Raw genomic sequence first — 17,854 nt, 5'->3', positions numbered from 1 at the left:
AATTTATCTTATAAACCAGATTTAAGATTGAATCATGTTTCCAGCGAAGACGAAATAGAAAAATAATAGAAGAGACATCTTGAAAGGACATTTTACATTAAGTTCTATTCAAATAAGTCTAACAATGTCCTCATTCTTCTCTTGGCATAAGTCCAGTGATGGAGAAGTTTCAACACCTGAATGGTGAATAACCACTGAGTGAATATTGATTTTCTTACTTCATTTACATGGGAAACGCAAATGTCACCACATTTTGGGTAGCAGAGTTGATGAAAATATGAACTGCTAAAGCATGTTTGCTGCATAATACATCACACATTGCAATGTCACAACACAGCCAATTTGGAGACTTACTTCACTTGACCTACAAATGTTGCCCACTTCCATTAAGAAGTTAGCTGCCAACCAAAGAAGTAGTCTTTTTTACAGGAAAATAAGAAAATGTGGTTTTGTTTTTGTTATTGTTGTTCATATGGTATAAAAGAAAATACAATACCCAGGAGTTGTGTAGAATGAAAATCAAAGAAAGGTGCCAAAGAGCATGAGTAGTAAAGAAGAGGGAAGCAATTAAAAGCCAAGATTGTCTTCCTGTCTCTGCTTCCATGAGTCTATAGATAGGAATGAATCAGTAAGGTCAGGCTATGAACTTCTAGATAAAAAAAGAAGCTTGTCTGTTTCCCCTGAAAAAGTACTGAATGTGGGTGTTGTCAATCTACCTCCAGGGTAGTCTTTATGTGTGGCTGGCATTGTAACAGAGGGGTGAACTGATGTTATCAGTGTGGGACATCATCTCAGCTTCCCCTGGTAGTCTCTAGCAGAAATGTGCCATTGTGGTCCTGGAAAATCAGGACTGAGAGAGGCAAGTGAGGGACGGGTGTTCCAGGCTAGTGATCACAGGGGCCTTGCGGGTTTGTGTTTTGATGAATGCTCAGAAACGAAACCCAGCAAAAACAAGATGAGATCTGAGTTTATAAAATGTCACTATAACTTTGATCATCATGAAACCTATGGAAAAAAAGAACTTAAGAAAGAGACGTTACCGTTTAGAGTTACAGAGATCACCACAGGTAGGACAACGTTCACAGGTCGGTCCTGAGGCTCCAGGGTTCATGCAAACACACTTGCCACAAACGCAGTCCCCTCGGCCGCTGCAGAGCACCCCATCTTCAGAGAGGCACGAGTCCGTACTGGTAGTGCAGTTGCAGTACTCGCCGGCCCAGCCGCTCTTGCACACGCACTCACCGCACTCACAGTCGCCGTGATCTGTAAAACAAAGTGCTCTCTGTTTCTTAGGATCAAAACTACTTTCAGATTTTTGGGACCAATTTTTCCACTTGCCTTTAAACACCATCAAAAAGACTGAAAAAAATAATGAGAAAAAAGTGAGTGTGTGTGGTGGGGATGAGACGGGGGGAGGGGTGTGAGTGCAGATATATTTTGTGGAATGTATTGTGTATATTTATGGATCTAGTCTCTTAACTGAAGACCAACTTGATTACCTGATATTATACCAAACAGAATTTATAGCCAGATGAAAAGAGATAATCCAGAAGCCTGTAATAGCTACTTGGGGTGTTTGTGTGTATGTGTGTGTGTGTGTGTGTGTGTGTGTGTGAGAGAGAGAGAGAGAGAGAGAGAGAGAGAGAGATTGTTTTTACAACATTTTGCTTATAATTATGGTGCCACAGGATAGAGATATAAGACAAGCCTGGCTAATACCCTACCTCTGCAACACTCAAGCTGAGTGATCACAAAAATCTCGTCTATAAAATAAAATAAAATCTATTTCCAATGGCTGTGGTCAGATGAGATAATGTGTCAGTCTCCTAGCTCTGCTTTCACCCCTTAGCTGTCCTACAGATGTAGAGTGAGTGAGTGCTCAACAAGTTCATTTATTTAACAAACTTTAATTGAGCATATAATGTGCCAAAGATTGTATTAGGCATGAAGATTCAACATAAATAAGACAAGGTGGCTGAGCTTACAGTTTAGTGTTAGGAAACAGGGTAATACTTACTATTACTAATAAATACAGTACAATGTGATAATTGTTATATACACGGGAAGAATTTCCAAATTAGACTAGAGGTTTGGGGGAGTTTCCAGAGAAGTGATACTTGAGTTTGGAAGATAAAGATAAAAGATACAAGAGGGTTACATGCATTTTAAGCAGATAAAAAGCATAGGTGAATACTAGACGTGTGTAATCATGTGACCTGCCTAATACCCATGATAGTTAGATATGGATAGAGCCAAGGAAGTACGTGGGGTGTGGCAGGAGAAGAAGAGAGCAAGATCAACGAAAAATCAGAAACCACATCATGAAAAACTTTATGGAGTAAAGAAGGAAATTTTTGTCTGAAAGTTTTGGAATTTCGAGTAAGGGAGAGACCTGAACAGATAGGTACGTGTCTATACATTTCCTGGCATCAGTAGAGAGGGTCCAACTACAGACAGGAAAACAAAGCGGGAAGATTGGAGCCCCTGCATCCATGGGAATGAAGAGGAAGGGGCATGCATTTCAGGGGATGAAATGCTTAGGGTGTGGCTATGGTTGGTGCCAGGGTGGAGAGGGAGAGGAAGAGGGATAGAACCCTTCCCAGGAGACAAGACTGGGCTGCTAGTTGGGTGATGCAGCTTTTTGCAGACCTGGAATGGAAGCTAGCTCTCCGTCCATCTTATCCCAAGTGCCTGGCGTAGAGTAGTGCTTAATTATTGAATTAATAGATTGTTCTAAAGTGGAGGAGGAAGAGAAACTTTGAGGGACATTTTTTTGTTCTGTTGAGTTTGAAGGGCCTGTTGGACATCCTACTATGCCACTGAATGCAGTTGACCTTTGAACAACATGGGGGTTAGGAATGCCGACATCCTTCTCCTCTATACAGTTGAAAATCTGCATATAACTTTAGACTCCTCCAAAATTTAACTACTAATAATCTACTGTTGACTAGAAGGCTTACCAATAATGTAAACAGTTGAGCAACACATATTGGGAATGCCGTATACTATATGTATTATATACTGTATTTTTATAGTAAAGTAAGCTGGAGAAAATGTTATTAAGAAAATCATAAGGAAGAGAAAATACATTTACAATATTTATTGAAAAAAATCTGCTTGCAAGTGAACTCGTGCAGTTCAAACACATATTCTTCAAGGGTCAACTGTGTAGGTATATAGACCTGGAGTTTGGGGTTTGGGATCCATTAAGGATAGGTGGCAGTCGAAGCTGTTGTGGATTGCGTCTTCTTGGAGAAGTAGATAGAATGAGAAAATCCTTGATGAGCATAAGCATCTAAAATGCCATCAGAGAAAAGGATCCTTATGGAAGAGACCGAGAGGTAGGAGGGCAGTGAGAATGTTGGTGCGGAGAGAGCTTGAAGAAGGAGGTGCATGGAGACCAGCAGCAAGCAAGCTTCTCATCTAATCCTGAAGCGCTCCTTTTGGATCTGGCCACATAATAGTGTATGAGATACTATGAAATGATGAAATGCTTAAGATAATGGGCTCTTGTGTTCTTTCCATAATATTTTTTTTGCGTGCCTGCCATGCTCAAGATACTAACTAAGCATTTTATGTGGCAAGAGGGGAGGAAAGCAATGTCGACAAAAAGTCAGAAATCACATCATGAAAAACTTTATGGACTAAGTTAGAACTGTTGTCTGAAAGTTATGGAATTTCAAGTAAGGGAGAGTCCTGAACAGAGAGACACATGTCTAGAGATGAATAACAAATAACAAATTTCATAACTGATATTTGTCTTCAAAAAAACAAAACGGAAGACAAAAACCCATGTACCTGGCATTGCCTTGCAAATTTTACTCTTTCAGCCACTTTCCAGATCTAGAGCCAGAAAGCACAGATCTGAATCCTAGCTCCAGTACTTCCTTGCTGGGTGAGCTTGGGGAAATTACTCAATCCTTCTGTGCCTCAGTTTCCTCATTGGGAGGGACTAAAAATAGCTACTTCGTAGGAGTATTGTGAAGATAACCTAAGATGATACATAAGTGTTTAGAACAGTGTTGGGCACTTATAAGCAGTGAATAAGTGTAAGTCATTATCATTACTCCTAAAAACAATTTAGTAAGAAAGATTTGAAAGCAAAATTACCCAGCGGTATTAAAATTCCTGCAATTGTACTGAAAACCAAACAAATGTAAAAGAAATCTCAAGTGAGGCAGGTTTTCACTTACAGAAGACACTGTCATGTTCACTATAGAAAGAAGGATTCAAGTTTTCTCTTGTAAACTTTCATTTAACATGTGATGACCTTTCTACCTTCATGATCTGGCTTTAAGGGACATGGAACAGAAAATCACAGAACAAAGGAGAGAGTCAAAAGATTGTGAAGCTGAATTCTGATAGTTCTGTGTGTGTGTGTGTGTGTGTGTGTGTATTTTTATACACACACACACACATACATACATACATGTAACAAAAAGACACACTTCTCTAATAAAAGATGAGTTGAAATGTATCTAGATCATGACATTAAGACATATTCCAACTGTATTTTGTAACCTATTTAATTAATAATTGAACTAATTCATTCAAAGCTAAGAATAATTAGGCAATTTAGGCCAAAACCATTAATTTCATGTTTATATGTAAGTTATCCTTTAAACTACAACTGCTTTTTGTTTCTTCCTCAGCAAAAGGGGAAACTTACTTTAGTGATAGGGAGAGATTTCTATACTGATGTTTATTCTGAAAAATTAATACGATTTATGGATATTGTCAAGTGAAATGTGCATTTCCTAATGCTTTGAAAATGTCTATGTATATCACTGCATGTAAGAATTGCTTGGCAGAAATTAGAAAACTCTTCCAAGAACTCTGTTCAGAATTAAGAAACCCTCCTTTCTGTGGTCCTTCCAGAACCATTAACCTGGTCACCAAAATTGCTAATTGATATCCACAAGCAACTAAATATCTAAAATACCTGTTCATACAATAATAATAACAATATCTTTATAATGGCTTCATGTAGAGGCAAGATGATAACCAAAGATCAAGAAAAAATTATCAGGCTCTTTCAGAGGAATAGATCTTTCTGGAATGCCATTGACTGATACCTCTAAGTGCATAATGGCAGGAAGTTTTTTTCTATAATACCATTTGCCTATTAGAGTTTCCAATCTCTTAGAAACAAAATATAAAAGACTAATGGAATTTGGGCAAGAAAAAAAATCAATGGAGGTCTATATCTGTGAGTGCTTATAGATAGATGAAAAAAAGGTGCATGAAAAAGAACATCTGATAATAACCCTTCAGAGAAGTGGTACATTGCAGAGTCTATTAGCTGTAAAATACACAACAAGTAAAGCTGTAGCACAATTGGGCCTCTGTTACAAACACCATCAACAACAGAATGTCTGTTCGGAAGGCCAAGCACAATTTTTACCTCTGCACTGAGGACAATGCTAGGCACATGGTAGGTATTCCTAACTATTTGTTGAATTTGAGTAATTGTCATTACTTTTATTATACCTTTTTATAGAGAAAGCTCCTCATAATAGAGTAACAACCTTTGCAATGTTACTAAAAAACAAAATAGCTTTTGAGAAACAATAATGGTTGAGTATCATAAATTACCCCAAAGTATGAAGGCAATTGGTATTGGTGAAGTTTTTGGAGTTCAATTGAAGATGTAATTGTATTTTCTAAATAGAATTTCTTTAGCAATCACTGTTATCTGATACAAAGAGAGGTACTATTGTCAGACCTTCTGAACTGCAATGCACAGATCAAGTCAACTCTTTTAAGTTTATTTCTGTTCACATTCACGATACAAAATAAAATGAAAGAATATCAAGAAACGAAGAAGTGTGTTGCTGAACACAGTTCAGCAGTTTACACTGTCTTAGATCTCTTTGATCTAAGATTTAAAGGGTGAAATAAAGGCAAGGTTAGTATTGCTATTATATTGTATTAAATTACACTTAGGACTTTTTATTTGAAAGGCAATTTCAAATGTTTTGAGCGCACATTTTATTTAAAATTTTCTAATAGGAATTCAATCTGGAATTCTGATGAATGTGTTCTTGCCAAGATGTGGTGACTGTCTTTGGCTTCAGACTGTGTCCTATCTACATCTTGTGAAAAGGGGACTGATGTAGGTTTGGAAACATAGCCGTTAAATAAGTAAATACACTTTTGACTGAAAGGAGAGAGAAATGTGTCTAATCTGGACAGACCCTATATTTTTCACTCTCTGCGGGGAAGACAGAGACAGCCTGGGAGGAACCCATTGGTAGCAACAGCAGCAGCCAAAGAATGAAACTACATAACTTCTAAGGGGATCAACTGTTTTCAAAGAGCTTGTAATTCTTTGAGGCTTCTTTGCTCGGGCCTTTTCTCCTGAAAATCAGTCTCTTTTGTATGTTCCTGACACTGTAGTTTTGAAAACATATCTTGCTTAGTTTTCTCTAAAGATAATGGTTTTCTGTGTTGAAAAGCTGACTCCTTATACACTGTGAAAAAGGGAGACATGAAAGCTTAAATTCAACACAATATTTCAGTTGTATCACAAATTCATATCATTTTAAAGTATATTAACACATTTGTAATTCTTGTTTTAAAAGATTATACTTAAATGTATAAGTATATATCAGAATGATTTTATAGTGGTCATGTTATATGTAATATATTCTTAAATTAGTGATTTTACATCTATGAAAGATATTAAAACATAAATATTTCTGCTATTTAAAAGCTTTCTCAATCTCAAAAAATTCCAAGCAATTTTTCATTTTTATCTTTTCCATGGCCTTCTTTACATATGTTTTTATTCATCTTTATCATACTTAGTGCGTAACCTAGTATCTATCACATAGTAGGTATGCAATAAATATTTGTGAAATAAATGAAGGTTCTGAAAGTCCATTTGTGTGTGTGTGTGTGTGTGTGTGTGTGTGTGTGTATGTCCCTTGTCTTTGCCATTTGCTCCTTAAAGAGCCTAGCTCTTAGTTTTTCCAAAGTGATAGGCATTTAAGAGTTAGCTCAGATATCCTGTAGCCTGATCCAGAAAAGTATGGAAGATATTGGAGTTCAAATTACATGTAGTTTTGTGGAGTATAGGTAATAAACAAAAAGAAGGTATTACTATCTTTTACCTACTTATACTTAGGGAAATAATAATAGAGATGTAAGTTCCAGTTGGCACTCCAACTGGAGATCTCACTCCAAACAAATGTAAGAACAAAACAAAACAAAACAAACAAAAAAACCAAACAAACAAAAAACAAGAGAAGATCAGTTACCTTAGCTCTAAAAAGAAACAACCCACTCATTTGATCAACAAATATCTATTGGGCACCTACTATGCCCAGGTAACTGGAGGGTGCAGAGGACGCAGAGCCCCTTCTTAATACTTGCACAGTTGCAGAGTAAGGTGAATTTAGACATAGCCTACCTCCACAGAGCAGCCCTTTGTGTCTCACGCAGGAGAAATTGTCACACTGGCAGTAAGGCCCATAAATGTTTCCATAGGGAGATAAGTGGCAGATGCACTGTCCACAGTAGCAATCGCCTCTTCCACTGCATGAGGGATGATCCGGGGCCTCCTTGCAGGAATCTGTGCTCAGCGTGTCCTCTCCACACTCACAGCGAGGACCCATGTAGCCAGGGTTGCAAGCGCACACCCCACACTGGAAAGAACCATTCCCATTGTGGCATTTGGAGCTGTTCACTTCCACTTCTTTCTGACAGTCACAGTTGCATTCCGGAGTAACAAGTATTTCTAGGGTGTCCCCCAGCCCCACAGGCTTTATAACGATGCGCCTGTTTCTTCTCTCACAGTTTGGTATACTCACAGTCACATTAAATGAAGCCTGGAAAAGAAAGTACTGATTATCTGCTTCTATCCACCAAAACGCATGAGAGGAAACAAAGCCATATGGGGATCAGCTTTGCCAAAAGCATTTATTAAGAAATCTTTGAAAAGTGCTTTTGGGAGAAAAAAAGAAAGAAAAGAAAAACACTTTTGAAATTCTTAAAAAATTCAGTGTCAGTACATTAAGGTAACTTCAGACTTATCCAAATGTTCAGATCATCTATTGGCCATCTACTTACTGTGTCTCCCACCTTCATGTGAGAACATTTCTTTTGGTGTGAGAAGAAGGTCCCGTTTTTACATATAGCTGTGAATGACAGATTGAGTCCTTCTGTGTCTCCTGATACTTCCAGTTCCACCTCAGATCGCAGTTCCTTTAGTTAAGACATAACAAGATAAATGAAGTCACAACCAAAAAATACAGCCAGAAGAAGAATCGAAGAATCATGTTCATTAAACCAAAATGAATAAAATTAAATTGAGTCTAAAAGACTCACACACAATTGTATTTTATCAAATCTAAGACATTATTAATTATAAGATACACCATTATTTTATGACAAACTACAACAAAATACTTCAAGATTATTCTGCACAATACATGAATAAATGCCCTCAGTCTAACATTGCTTTGAAAATTTTATCCATTCTGAAGTCTGGCGAATTCTCCTAGGTTGCATTGCTCGGCATATAAAGAGGCAACTCTTTTGCTTGTTCTCAGTAACAAAATATAACAACAGCTTCCTTTTCTTCTACATATCATCATTTCTCATTTCCTATGAAGCAGCTGGTTGTTGCTTTGCAAGGAATACAGAATTGTAGTCATTCTTACCACAACGAATATTTGCTTCGTCGATATCAATTTTATACTCTGCCGCTCGATTTTGGTATATTTCTACATGTATAATAACTTCATTTTAATATCGAATCATAGTATGCACTTTTGAAGATTTTTTTTATTATTATTATTATTTTTATATTTTTAGGTGATGCAACCCTTGGTTAACTTCACAGATTGCAAGGATCTTGTCAACTTATAATCCCTTATTTTTTATTTTTTATACCCACAGCACCTGGTCTTCCTAGGTGGTCTCCCATCCAAGTACTAACCAGGCCTGACCCTGCTTAGCTTCCGAGATCAGACGGGATCGGACTTGTTTAGGGTGGCGTGGCCATAGACTTTAAGATATTTTAAAATGGCAATTATATTAGACACTTATAGTACCAACAGTGCATTTAACAAATTGAAGTGACGACATATATAGTTACGGCCAAGTCTACACATGTGCAGGCAGTGAAAACTACATTGTGACATCACTAATTATAAAATATATCCCAATTTTAGGGGTATTAAAATGTAGAAGAAACTATGCCTTGAAATCAATATTGGAATTTATTGACTGCCTATTGTAGATTTAGTGTAGAATTAGGTTTGGGGGAATGAGTATAAAACCAGATTTCTACCCTCAAGACAACTATCATCTTATTGAAAAAAAACAAAACAGAACTAAGTGAAGCAGTTAACATATAATGTCAGTCAATGTACCATTAAGTTAAAAAAAATTGTATAATACAAATGAGGGTTTGAGACAGTTTGGAAAAGAGAATGGTCAATGAAGGTTGAGGTATTAGCAGACTGGTCCTTCACAGTTGTGTTGGATTTAGATACGTGGAGGGGATAACAATGGTATTTCAGGTAAAGGGATCAGAAGAGAGAAAGCTCAGTGCCAGGAGCGGTAAAGAACAAAGATAAGGGGCTCAGTCCAAGGCAGCACTTCAACTGTCCTGGGAGACACCAGAAGACAAAGAGCCCTATAGTTTGGAGAGCTGAGCTAAGCCCTGTGGGAAATATTACTAAAAGCTTTTAAGCAGGGGCCTGATCTACTGAAAATATAGCTGCAAGGAGATTGTTTGAAGATGTGTGCAGAACAGACTAGTTGAGGGGATAGGAAGACTTGAGTCAAGAAAGCTGGGATGTTGTTGCATTCACCTTGGCCTGTGGCATGAGGATCAGGAACTGGAGGCGGTTGGTATATGTGATGATGTAGATTGAAGACAGGTAGACTAGATATGAAGTCATGGTAGAGGGAGAGAGAAAGGCAAGGTTTTTCGGGAGGAAGAATGTCAAGGAAGATGGAAGGGAGAGCTGTTTTGGAGAAAGCTAGTATTACTATTCAGACTTTATCTATTCCTTTTTTTTAACAACAACAAAAGTCTGTTGACATTGCTCTTAGTAGTATGTTTTTGGATATATCACCTCGGGCAAGGGAAAAAAAAAGAGAGAAAACAAATAAGTGGGACTACATCAAACTAAAAAGTTTTTGTACAGCAGAAGAAACCATCAACAAAATGAAAAGAAACCTACCTAATGGGAGAAAGTATACACCAGCAATACATCCAATAAGGGGCTGTTATCCAAATTATATAAAGAACTCATACAACTTAACACCAAAAAAAAAAAAAAATAATAATAACCCAATAAAAATGGACAGAAGACCTGAACAGACATATCTACAAAGAAGACATATGGATGGCCAACAGACATATGAAAATATACTCAATGTCACTAATCATCAGAGAAATGCAAAATCAAACTATAATGAGATATCACCTCCCACCTGTCAGAAGGACTATCACCAACAAATCAGCAAGTGTTGGCAAGGATGTGGAGAAAAGGGAACCCTTGTGCACTGTTGATGGGATTGCAAATTGGTGCAGCCACTATGGAAAACAGAATGGAGGTTCCTCAAAAAATTAAAAATAGAGCTACTTTATGATCCAGGCTTTATGACCCAGAACTACTTTATTATCCCCAAAAACCCAAAACGCTAATTTGAAAAGATATGTGCACTTCTATGTTCAATGCAGCATTATTTATAATAGCCAAGAAATGGAAACAACCTAAGTGTCTATCAATAGATGACTGGATAAAGAAGAAGTGGCACATGTACGCAATGGAATATTACTTGGCCATAAAAAGAATGAAACCTTACCATTTGTAACAATGTGGATGGACCTAGAAGAGTATTATGTTAACTGAAATAAGTCAGACAGAGAAAGATAAATACCATGTGATATTACTATATATGTAGACTCTAAAAAACAGACAAAACAGAAATAGACTCATAGATACAGAGAACTAACTGACGGTTGCCAGATGGGAGGAGAGTTGAGAGGCTGGGTGAAAAAGTGAAGAGATTAAGAAGTACAATTTGGCAATTACAAAATAGTCATGAAAGATATAAGGTATAGCATAGGGAATATAATCAATAATATTGTAATAACTACGGATAGTCCCAGGAAGTTTCTAGACTTATCAGGGGGATCACTTGTAAGTTTATGAATGTCTAGCCACCATGCTGTACAGTTAAAACTAATATAATATTGACTGTCGACTGAAGCCGAAAAAAGATTTTTTAAAAAGTGTGTATTAGGGGGACAAAACCAAATTACTAAAAATAAAAACAAATCAAATATAAATTGTAAAATATTATGAATTAAGTTATACTTTAGTTCATCTAAAAGGATTCAAGTCCTTATATCTATTTCATTGCTGGGATTTTAAAATCATATTTAGCTCCAAATTTTCCTTAAGTACAATTTTGCCAACTGACTAATAAAGTGACCTTGTCTTCCTCCAAATTCTAATTTGCTGGCTGTAAATTCCAAGTCACTTCTTTTCCCTGCTTTTGTATTTTTCCCATATTGTCACTCCTTTGGTAGCTCAACACAGGCTAACTTTTCAGAATACGGTTTTCGTCAGAGGCTGAAATATCATTTCTCAGTCCTAAAGATATTCCTATCATGTTTTAAAATTTCAAATTCTGCCAATTTAGCATTAAAATTTACTGTTTCAATCTGTTTCATTTCAACTAGTTACATTATAAGTTTATGCATTCAGAAAATATTTATCGAGTGTCCACTATGTACCAGACACTGTTCGAGGTGCTTGGAAAACAACAACAAAAGAAAACACTAAAAAAGCTGACCTTTTGCAGTTTATATTCCAGTGTGAGAAGACAGAAAAGAAACAATATAATAAATAAGAAAATTGTATAACGCACTAGACGGGGATAAATGATACGGAAAAAAGTTAGGGTGGGATAATGAAAAGTAAGAGAGCGTGTGCAGGGGTCGTAGGCTGCAGAGTTTTTTTTGTTTGTTTTTTGTTGTTTTTTAAAAGTAGGTTAGGATTCTTTAAGAAGGCGACATTTCAAGGAAATGAGGAAAAATTAGCCCTGCAGATGTCTGTAAAAAGAGTGTTCCAGGAAGAGGGTAGAGTCAGTGCAAAGACCCCAAGACAGGAGCATTTCTGGTTTGCTCTGAGAACGGAACAGCAAGGATGCCAGGGCTGCTGTCCTGGAGCAGAGAGAGGAGAGCAGTAGGCGGTGAAGTCAGACAGGTAAGGGGGTGGGGGGAACAGATCTGGGAGGGGCCTAGCAGGCCGTTATGAAGACTTCATCTTGTACTCTACATAAAAAGAGCAAACTGAGTTATCTACAGATGAGTGATATGAACCGATTTAATATTTTTAAAACAAAAGTCTAGCTGTTTTGTCGAAAACAGAATGTAGGAAACCAAAGGTAGAAATGAGAAGTAGCATTTCAGAGGTTTCGGAATAATTCAGGTGAATGAAGATGGTGGCTCTCACCAGGATGCGAACAGTGGAGGTAGTGACTGAATTAAATTCTAAATAATTTAGAAGATAGAGCCAATGAGATTTTCTAATGGCTGAAATTTGCAGTGTAAGAGAAAGAGGGGAGGGTGGGTCAAAGATGCTTTCAAGCTTTTTGGCCCTAACACATGGAACGATGGAATTACCATCAATTGAGAAGGAGAAAACTATTTGTGAAGTATGTTTGAGAGAGTCCTCAATTACTCTCCTGAATTACCAACTGACATAATACAGCCTGGTTGCTGAGATCTGCTTGAGGTCCATGATCATGAATTTAAAGTGAGACCAGTTAGCATGAGCATATGGTTAGTGTGAGAGCACAGTTGGATTTAACTAGGACCATAGCTGCTCAAGCAACCTCAGAGAAACAATAAAGGGCAGAGGAGTTGAGAGTTTGTCTAAAGAATAATCATAACAATTGAATTGAAGCTGAGGTTCCTGGCAAAAGAAAACATCAAGGAGATGAGGAACTGTAAAGAGGGGGTTTGGGGTCCATTAATCAGAGATCCTAATGGGTTGAAAGAAATCTTAGGGGAACTAGCAAGCGTGAGCTGAAGAGACAAGATGTGGTGGTCAGGAGATGGGCTGCATGTAGCTGAGATTATGAGAGAGTTCTCTGGCAATGATAAGGTTTAAGGAATGACAAGGGAGTGAAGGTATGAAAAGGTAATTACGTGGGAGGGGGGTGAGGTCATTTTAGGACCAGAGTTCAAGAAACTGAGAGGCCAGGGTGTGAGCAAGAATACACACACACACACACACACACACACACACACACACATGCATATGTATATATGTGTGTGTGTGTGTACATATATATTATATATACACTTACACATACATACACACACACTTAAACTGAAATCATCAAGGATTAAGGCAGACGTAGTGTTGAAGACAGTGGCACGGTGAGTCAGGAGCTGAATGAGAAATGATGGATATGGCCTGAAAGTCTGTAGGTGACAGCAATTAGGCATAGTGGGCGACATAATTTGACCAAAATGCAGTAAATCTCAACATTGGTATAAATGAAATATCATGCTGCAAATTTCACCAGTAATATTTTAAAGTAAATTTCCCAAAGAAAGAATAAAATACTTGTGTATTTTATCATATCCTTTATTCATTTATTGAGCATCTACTATGAGTCAGGCAAAACAAAAGAAACCAAGTCACTTCCCTTCTGAAGTTTAAATGCCAGGAAAGGAACTTCCCCTCGGGAGCACTAATATTTCAGTTTTTATTATGTGGAGAGCATTAATATCTCAATAGTTTTTATTATGTGGTTAGGGAAGGAAGGAAATTAGTGAGTGATGGTCAGATGAATACACATCTGGCATTTAAGAGTTTTTTTTTAATATCAATATAGCACTGTAAAATATTGAGCTGTGGCTCGGAGTCACTAATTATAAAGAAATTGCCTCTGCCCCACTAGAAGTCAGTCAGAAGCGTTCTCTGTTTTCTCTCAATATTTTCTTTCCTACTCTTTATAGACTAAAAAGAAATCCAGTCTATGGATCCCCATATTTCGAAGTCCTTTTAGAATACATTTAAAAATAACAGAATAGAAAAATAATTTGAACAAGTGCTAAGATCTGTTGCATATTTCACCCAGTGAATCACAAAGTTTCAGTTAGAATTCCAGAGTAAGATGATTTAGTATGAGAATCATAGACACGTCTCTGTATTTGGAGGCAGTAAAATAAGGACACGAGATTCTCTTCAAATGTGATTTCAACTACCCTGTAGGTTAAGTGAGTGATTTGAGTCCACAAAGTATGACATAATCTCTGACTGAGCAAGCACAGACATGGAGGAGGCTGGTCAGACAGGAGGGGAAAATATTTTTGATAATTTACTGTTTTCTAATTTGCTTCATTCCTTTGAAGATGTTAGTGACCAACACTTTTGAGAATGATGACTTAAAGAAAACCGAGTGTGTTCTAATTAGGTGATGATTGCTATGTGATTTTATTTGATTCTACACATTAAAACTTTCAATTATTGCGTAAGGGGGAAGAAGGGTTTTTAGTATTTTGTTGACAAGCTTTCCTGTCCGGAAGAATTTCAAGCATGAGCTAATGTGGTGGTTAATTTTTCATGTGAGCTAAGAAAACTGAAGTTTCTGAGGATATGAGTGAAAAAATAAAAACACCCTATAATTTTAATGAACACATCTGTATTTTATTCTGAAATGAAATATATTTGAGAAAGAATAATATGCTTTTCCCACTTAGGGTGAGTTTCAAAATTGGTAGGGCAATATCAAAATTATCGGGGGAGTTTTTTCAAAATACATAGCTCTTCCTTCACTTAAAGTTCTAAGATGTCTGTTAGAGAAATCTGGACATACCTATTTTTAAAAAGCTTCCCAGATGATTCTAAAATGTCATTTACTTAAGGAACACTGGTTCAGTATATGTTAAGTATTGGCATATATATATATATATATATATATATATATATATATATATATATATATATATGTATATCGGATTTAGTTGTAATTTTAAAACATCAAAAATTAGAAATTCATTTATATTATGTAACTACTGTTCAGAGCATATATTAGAGCTTTAAAGCATTATAAAAATTTACTTTTTAAATTCCTGTCCTTATTTAGAGCTTCATCACTGTCTTTGTGTGTGTGCAGGAGTGCATGTATGTGTGCATGCGTTTTTTTTTTTCTTAGTAAGCAAAGGCAAGAATGGGGGACAATATTTAGGAACCAAAATAAAAAAGTGTTGGCAACTGGCCATCTATCACTGATGAATTGAGTTATGAAATGGAGATTAAAAAAAGAGAGAGAGAACATAGAGACCTTGTAAGTATATATCTCATTTTAAGGGAAGAATTTATTCCTCAGTTACTAATTTACAAAGCCAAGGCAAAAAAAAAAAAAAAAAAAGTGTGTGTGTGTGTGTGTGTGTGTGTGTGTGTGAAATCTCCAACGGAAAATTTCTCTGGTTCCCAAAAGAAGAGAATCTACAAAGTGGTACTCCTGGTATGCTTTGTGTCTTTTTCCTTGGGTTATGACTCGTAGTTCCTTTTGCGTAGAATTAAAATTTTGCAGGTGACAACACTGCTGTTGGCTATTATTATAAAAACAACCTCAGCTTTATGTTCAGGGCTATGATTTTTCTACCTTCGTCACCACTTTTTAGGAAAGATATCTGCAAATAAAGTGAACAAAATTTACATATTGGCTGCATTAATGCAGAGAGATTTTCTGCATGAAGCACTCTCTCTACCAACAAATAAAAATGCAGTTAACTGCCTAAAACACATCTTAGTTTTTGAATACCAAAGAAATAAAAAACAAAATAAGCCAACTGTAATGTACCGTACTTCATAAGCCGAGATGATCAGCTGGAGAATGTTTCCAGAGTCTTTCTGAAGTAGCCCTACTGTAGCTCCAGGAATGAGTTTTGCATAATTCTGTAAACAAAAAGAATAAGTCAGTCTTTGCTCACTGTAAGTGGGAAATGTTAAGTGTGGGGTTCAGCCTGTGGGTTGAGATCACCTTTATTGAACCGGCTGGGGGGAAACAGGCTCCTGATAACAAACAGGCGTTTCTCCTCAAACTGCAGCTCTGCCGTGTTCAGCTTCCTGCACTCAAGCGGGAAATGGCCCAGCCGGAGGATTGCCACGGGGGAAATCTAGTGTCAGTGACTGCCTCGGTCTAGGGCTGTGGTTTATATCACAGCAGGAGTCAAGTCTCAAATAATCGTAACCTTATATAATATCTTCTTGTCATGGAGCATTCTTTATCCAAAAAATTCTGAGCGTACTACCAGGAGCCATCTTCTCTGTTTTGTAACATTGTGGAAACCGAGATTTGGTATTAACGACCTGTCACCACTATCAGGTTGCTGTGTAAGTCAGTCAGTCCAGGGGTTTTAACTGTCAGTCGCTTTTGATGGAGGAAAAGAGCGAATTATTTGAATGCTTACTGTTAACTCGCCCTTTCCCAGTGGTAATGAGCACTCTTTTAGGATGTCAGCGCATGCTGGGGTTGGTTGGAATCACCCAGGACTCGACACGATTGAATGAGTCAGAACCTAGCTCCAAACCATTTGCATCCTCCACCTACATTGCTTCTCTTGAGATGTCATTTCCACCTGAAGAGATGAGTTCATCAACACTCCACATGGCCAGGGATGAGGCATTGCAAAGAAAGGTATTTTATAGACGGTCGAAAATTACCTCGCCTTTAAGTTTTAGGTTTTAAAACTATTTTCAAATAAAAAGTTTGCTAAAGTATACAGTAAACTTCTCTGCCTTCTTAAATAAAAACTCTCAAGCATACTTTGACTTTTTTTCTTGAGGAAATAGAGTCATACTTATCAATATTAACTATAGCTTTATAGTCATCAAAGGCTTTTAAAAATCCGTGGGTAGATCACACTCATGACAAGTGGGCCCAACAGCTATGCCTTTGCTTCTTTTATTTGTTTTTAAATAGTTTCTATTGCTCCCTTGTTAAGCTATAAGTTGTCGCTCCCCTACCAGTTTACTCATTTATTCATTTACTGTTGCATCAACAACATCTATTAAGTAAGCTTAATATACTATGAGACATCAAGAAGAGACAAACACTCTTTGTGAGCTGTGGTCTTCTAAGTTGTTGTGTGTTGTAAAATCAGATGACTGAATTTATTAGATTGTACATAGAAAAGAGAAATAAGCTTTGAGTGAAGGATTCAGGGCATCTCCTGTAGTTCAAACATAATGATATCTTATCTTATTCCACAGAAGACGAATAGCTTAGGAAATACACAAAACTAATTAGAATTAATAATTATCATTAATAAATCAGGACAAGCGGGACAAAGCAGAGAAACAAACGAAGCCAGGGTGATGTTAGAACACCAATGTGTTCTGGGAGTCCTGAGCACTTGCTGGAGGTGGGTACCTGGGTTAAGTCCAAGCTTTCTACACCTCTTGTATTAAAAAGATGGACTTTGGTTTTAATTTGTGGGTTTTGTAATGTTCCACTTATGTTCACGGTAGTGTTTCAGTTTGAAGTTGATGGTCTGAATTCTTTAAGGTGTCAGTTGTCACTCCGCCTTGAGGCTATGTTTTATTATTAAAGGGGCTGTGGGCAGGAATCCAGGTAACATTCCTCCCATTGCCCCATGCTCCACATCGCTGCCCAGTGAAGGCAGGCTCCACTCTGATTCCCTGAGTCAGGTAGAACTTCTCAAATACGGGAAAGGCACGAGAAAGGCACCGGTTCATCGATTTACCTATTCAAATAAACACATGTCAAAAGGGCTATGAAGCATGAGACCTGTGGTTAACAGCGAATACCTAAATAGGAACTTGAATTTCACTCAAGTGGA

The 17,854-nt window shown here is 37.2% G+C and overlaps 1 protein-coding gene and 1 pseudogene across 12 annotated transcripts in view; both read right to left on the bottom strand.

Moving 5' to 3' along the window:
* ITGB6 (integrin subunit beta 6) overlaps positions 1–17,854 on the bottom strand; it is a 119,237-nt gene that overhangs the window by 20,314 nt on the left and 81,069 nt on the right. For all 12 annotated transcript variants that reach the window (XM_036236514.1, XM_016152797.2, XM_016152800.2 and 9 more), the window contains 4 exons: positions 15,858–15,947; positions 8,074–8,208; positions 7,415–7,832; positions 1,041–1,263 (listed from right to left, as the gene is read on the bottom strand). In XM_036236514.1, the coding sequence (XP_036092407.1) occupies positions 1,041–1,263; positions 7,415–7,832; positions 8,074–8,208; positions 15,858–15,947 (866 nt within the window). The remainder of the gene's footprint in view (positions 1–1,040; positions 1,264–7,414; positions 7,833–8,073; positions 8,209–15,857; positions 15,948–17,854) is intronic.
* Positions 8,896–9,014, bottom strand: LOC118614604 (annotated as a pseudogene).

The sequence above is a fragment of the Rousettus aegyptiacus genome, unplaced genomic scaffold (genome assembly GCF_014176215.1).
Source record: "Rousettus aegyptiacus isolate mRouAeg1 unplaced genomic scaffold, mRouAeg1.p scaffold_m13_p_2, whole genome shotgun sequence".
NCBI classification, from domain to species: domain Eukaryota; kingdom Metazoa; phylum Chordata; class Mammalia; order Chiroptera; family Pteropodidae; genus Rousettus; species Rousettus aegyptiacus.
Note: the sequence above shows the minus strand (reverse complement) of the source record. Positions and strands in the feature narration are given on the sequence as shown.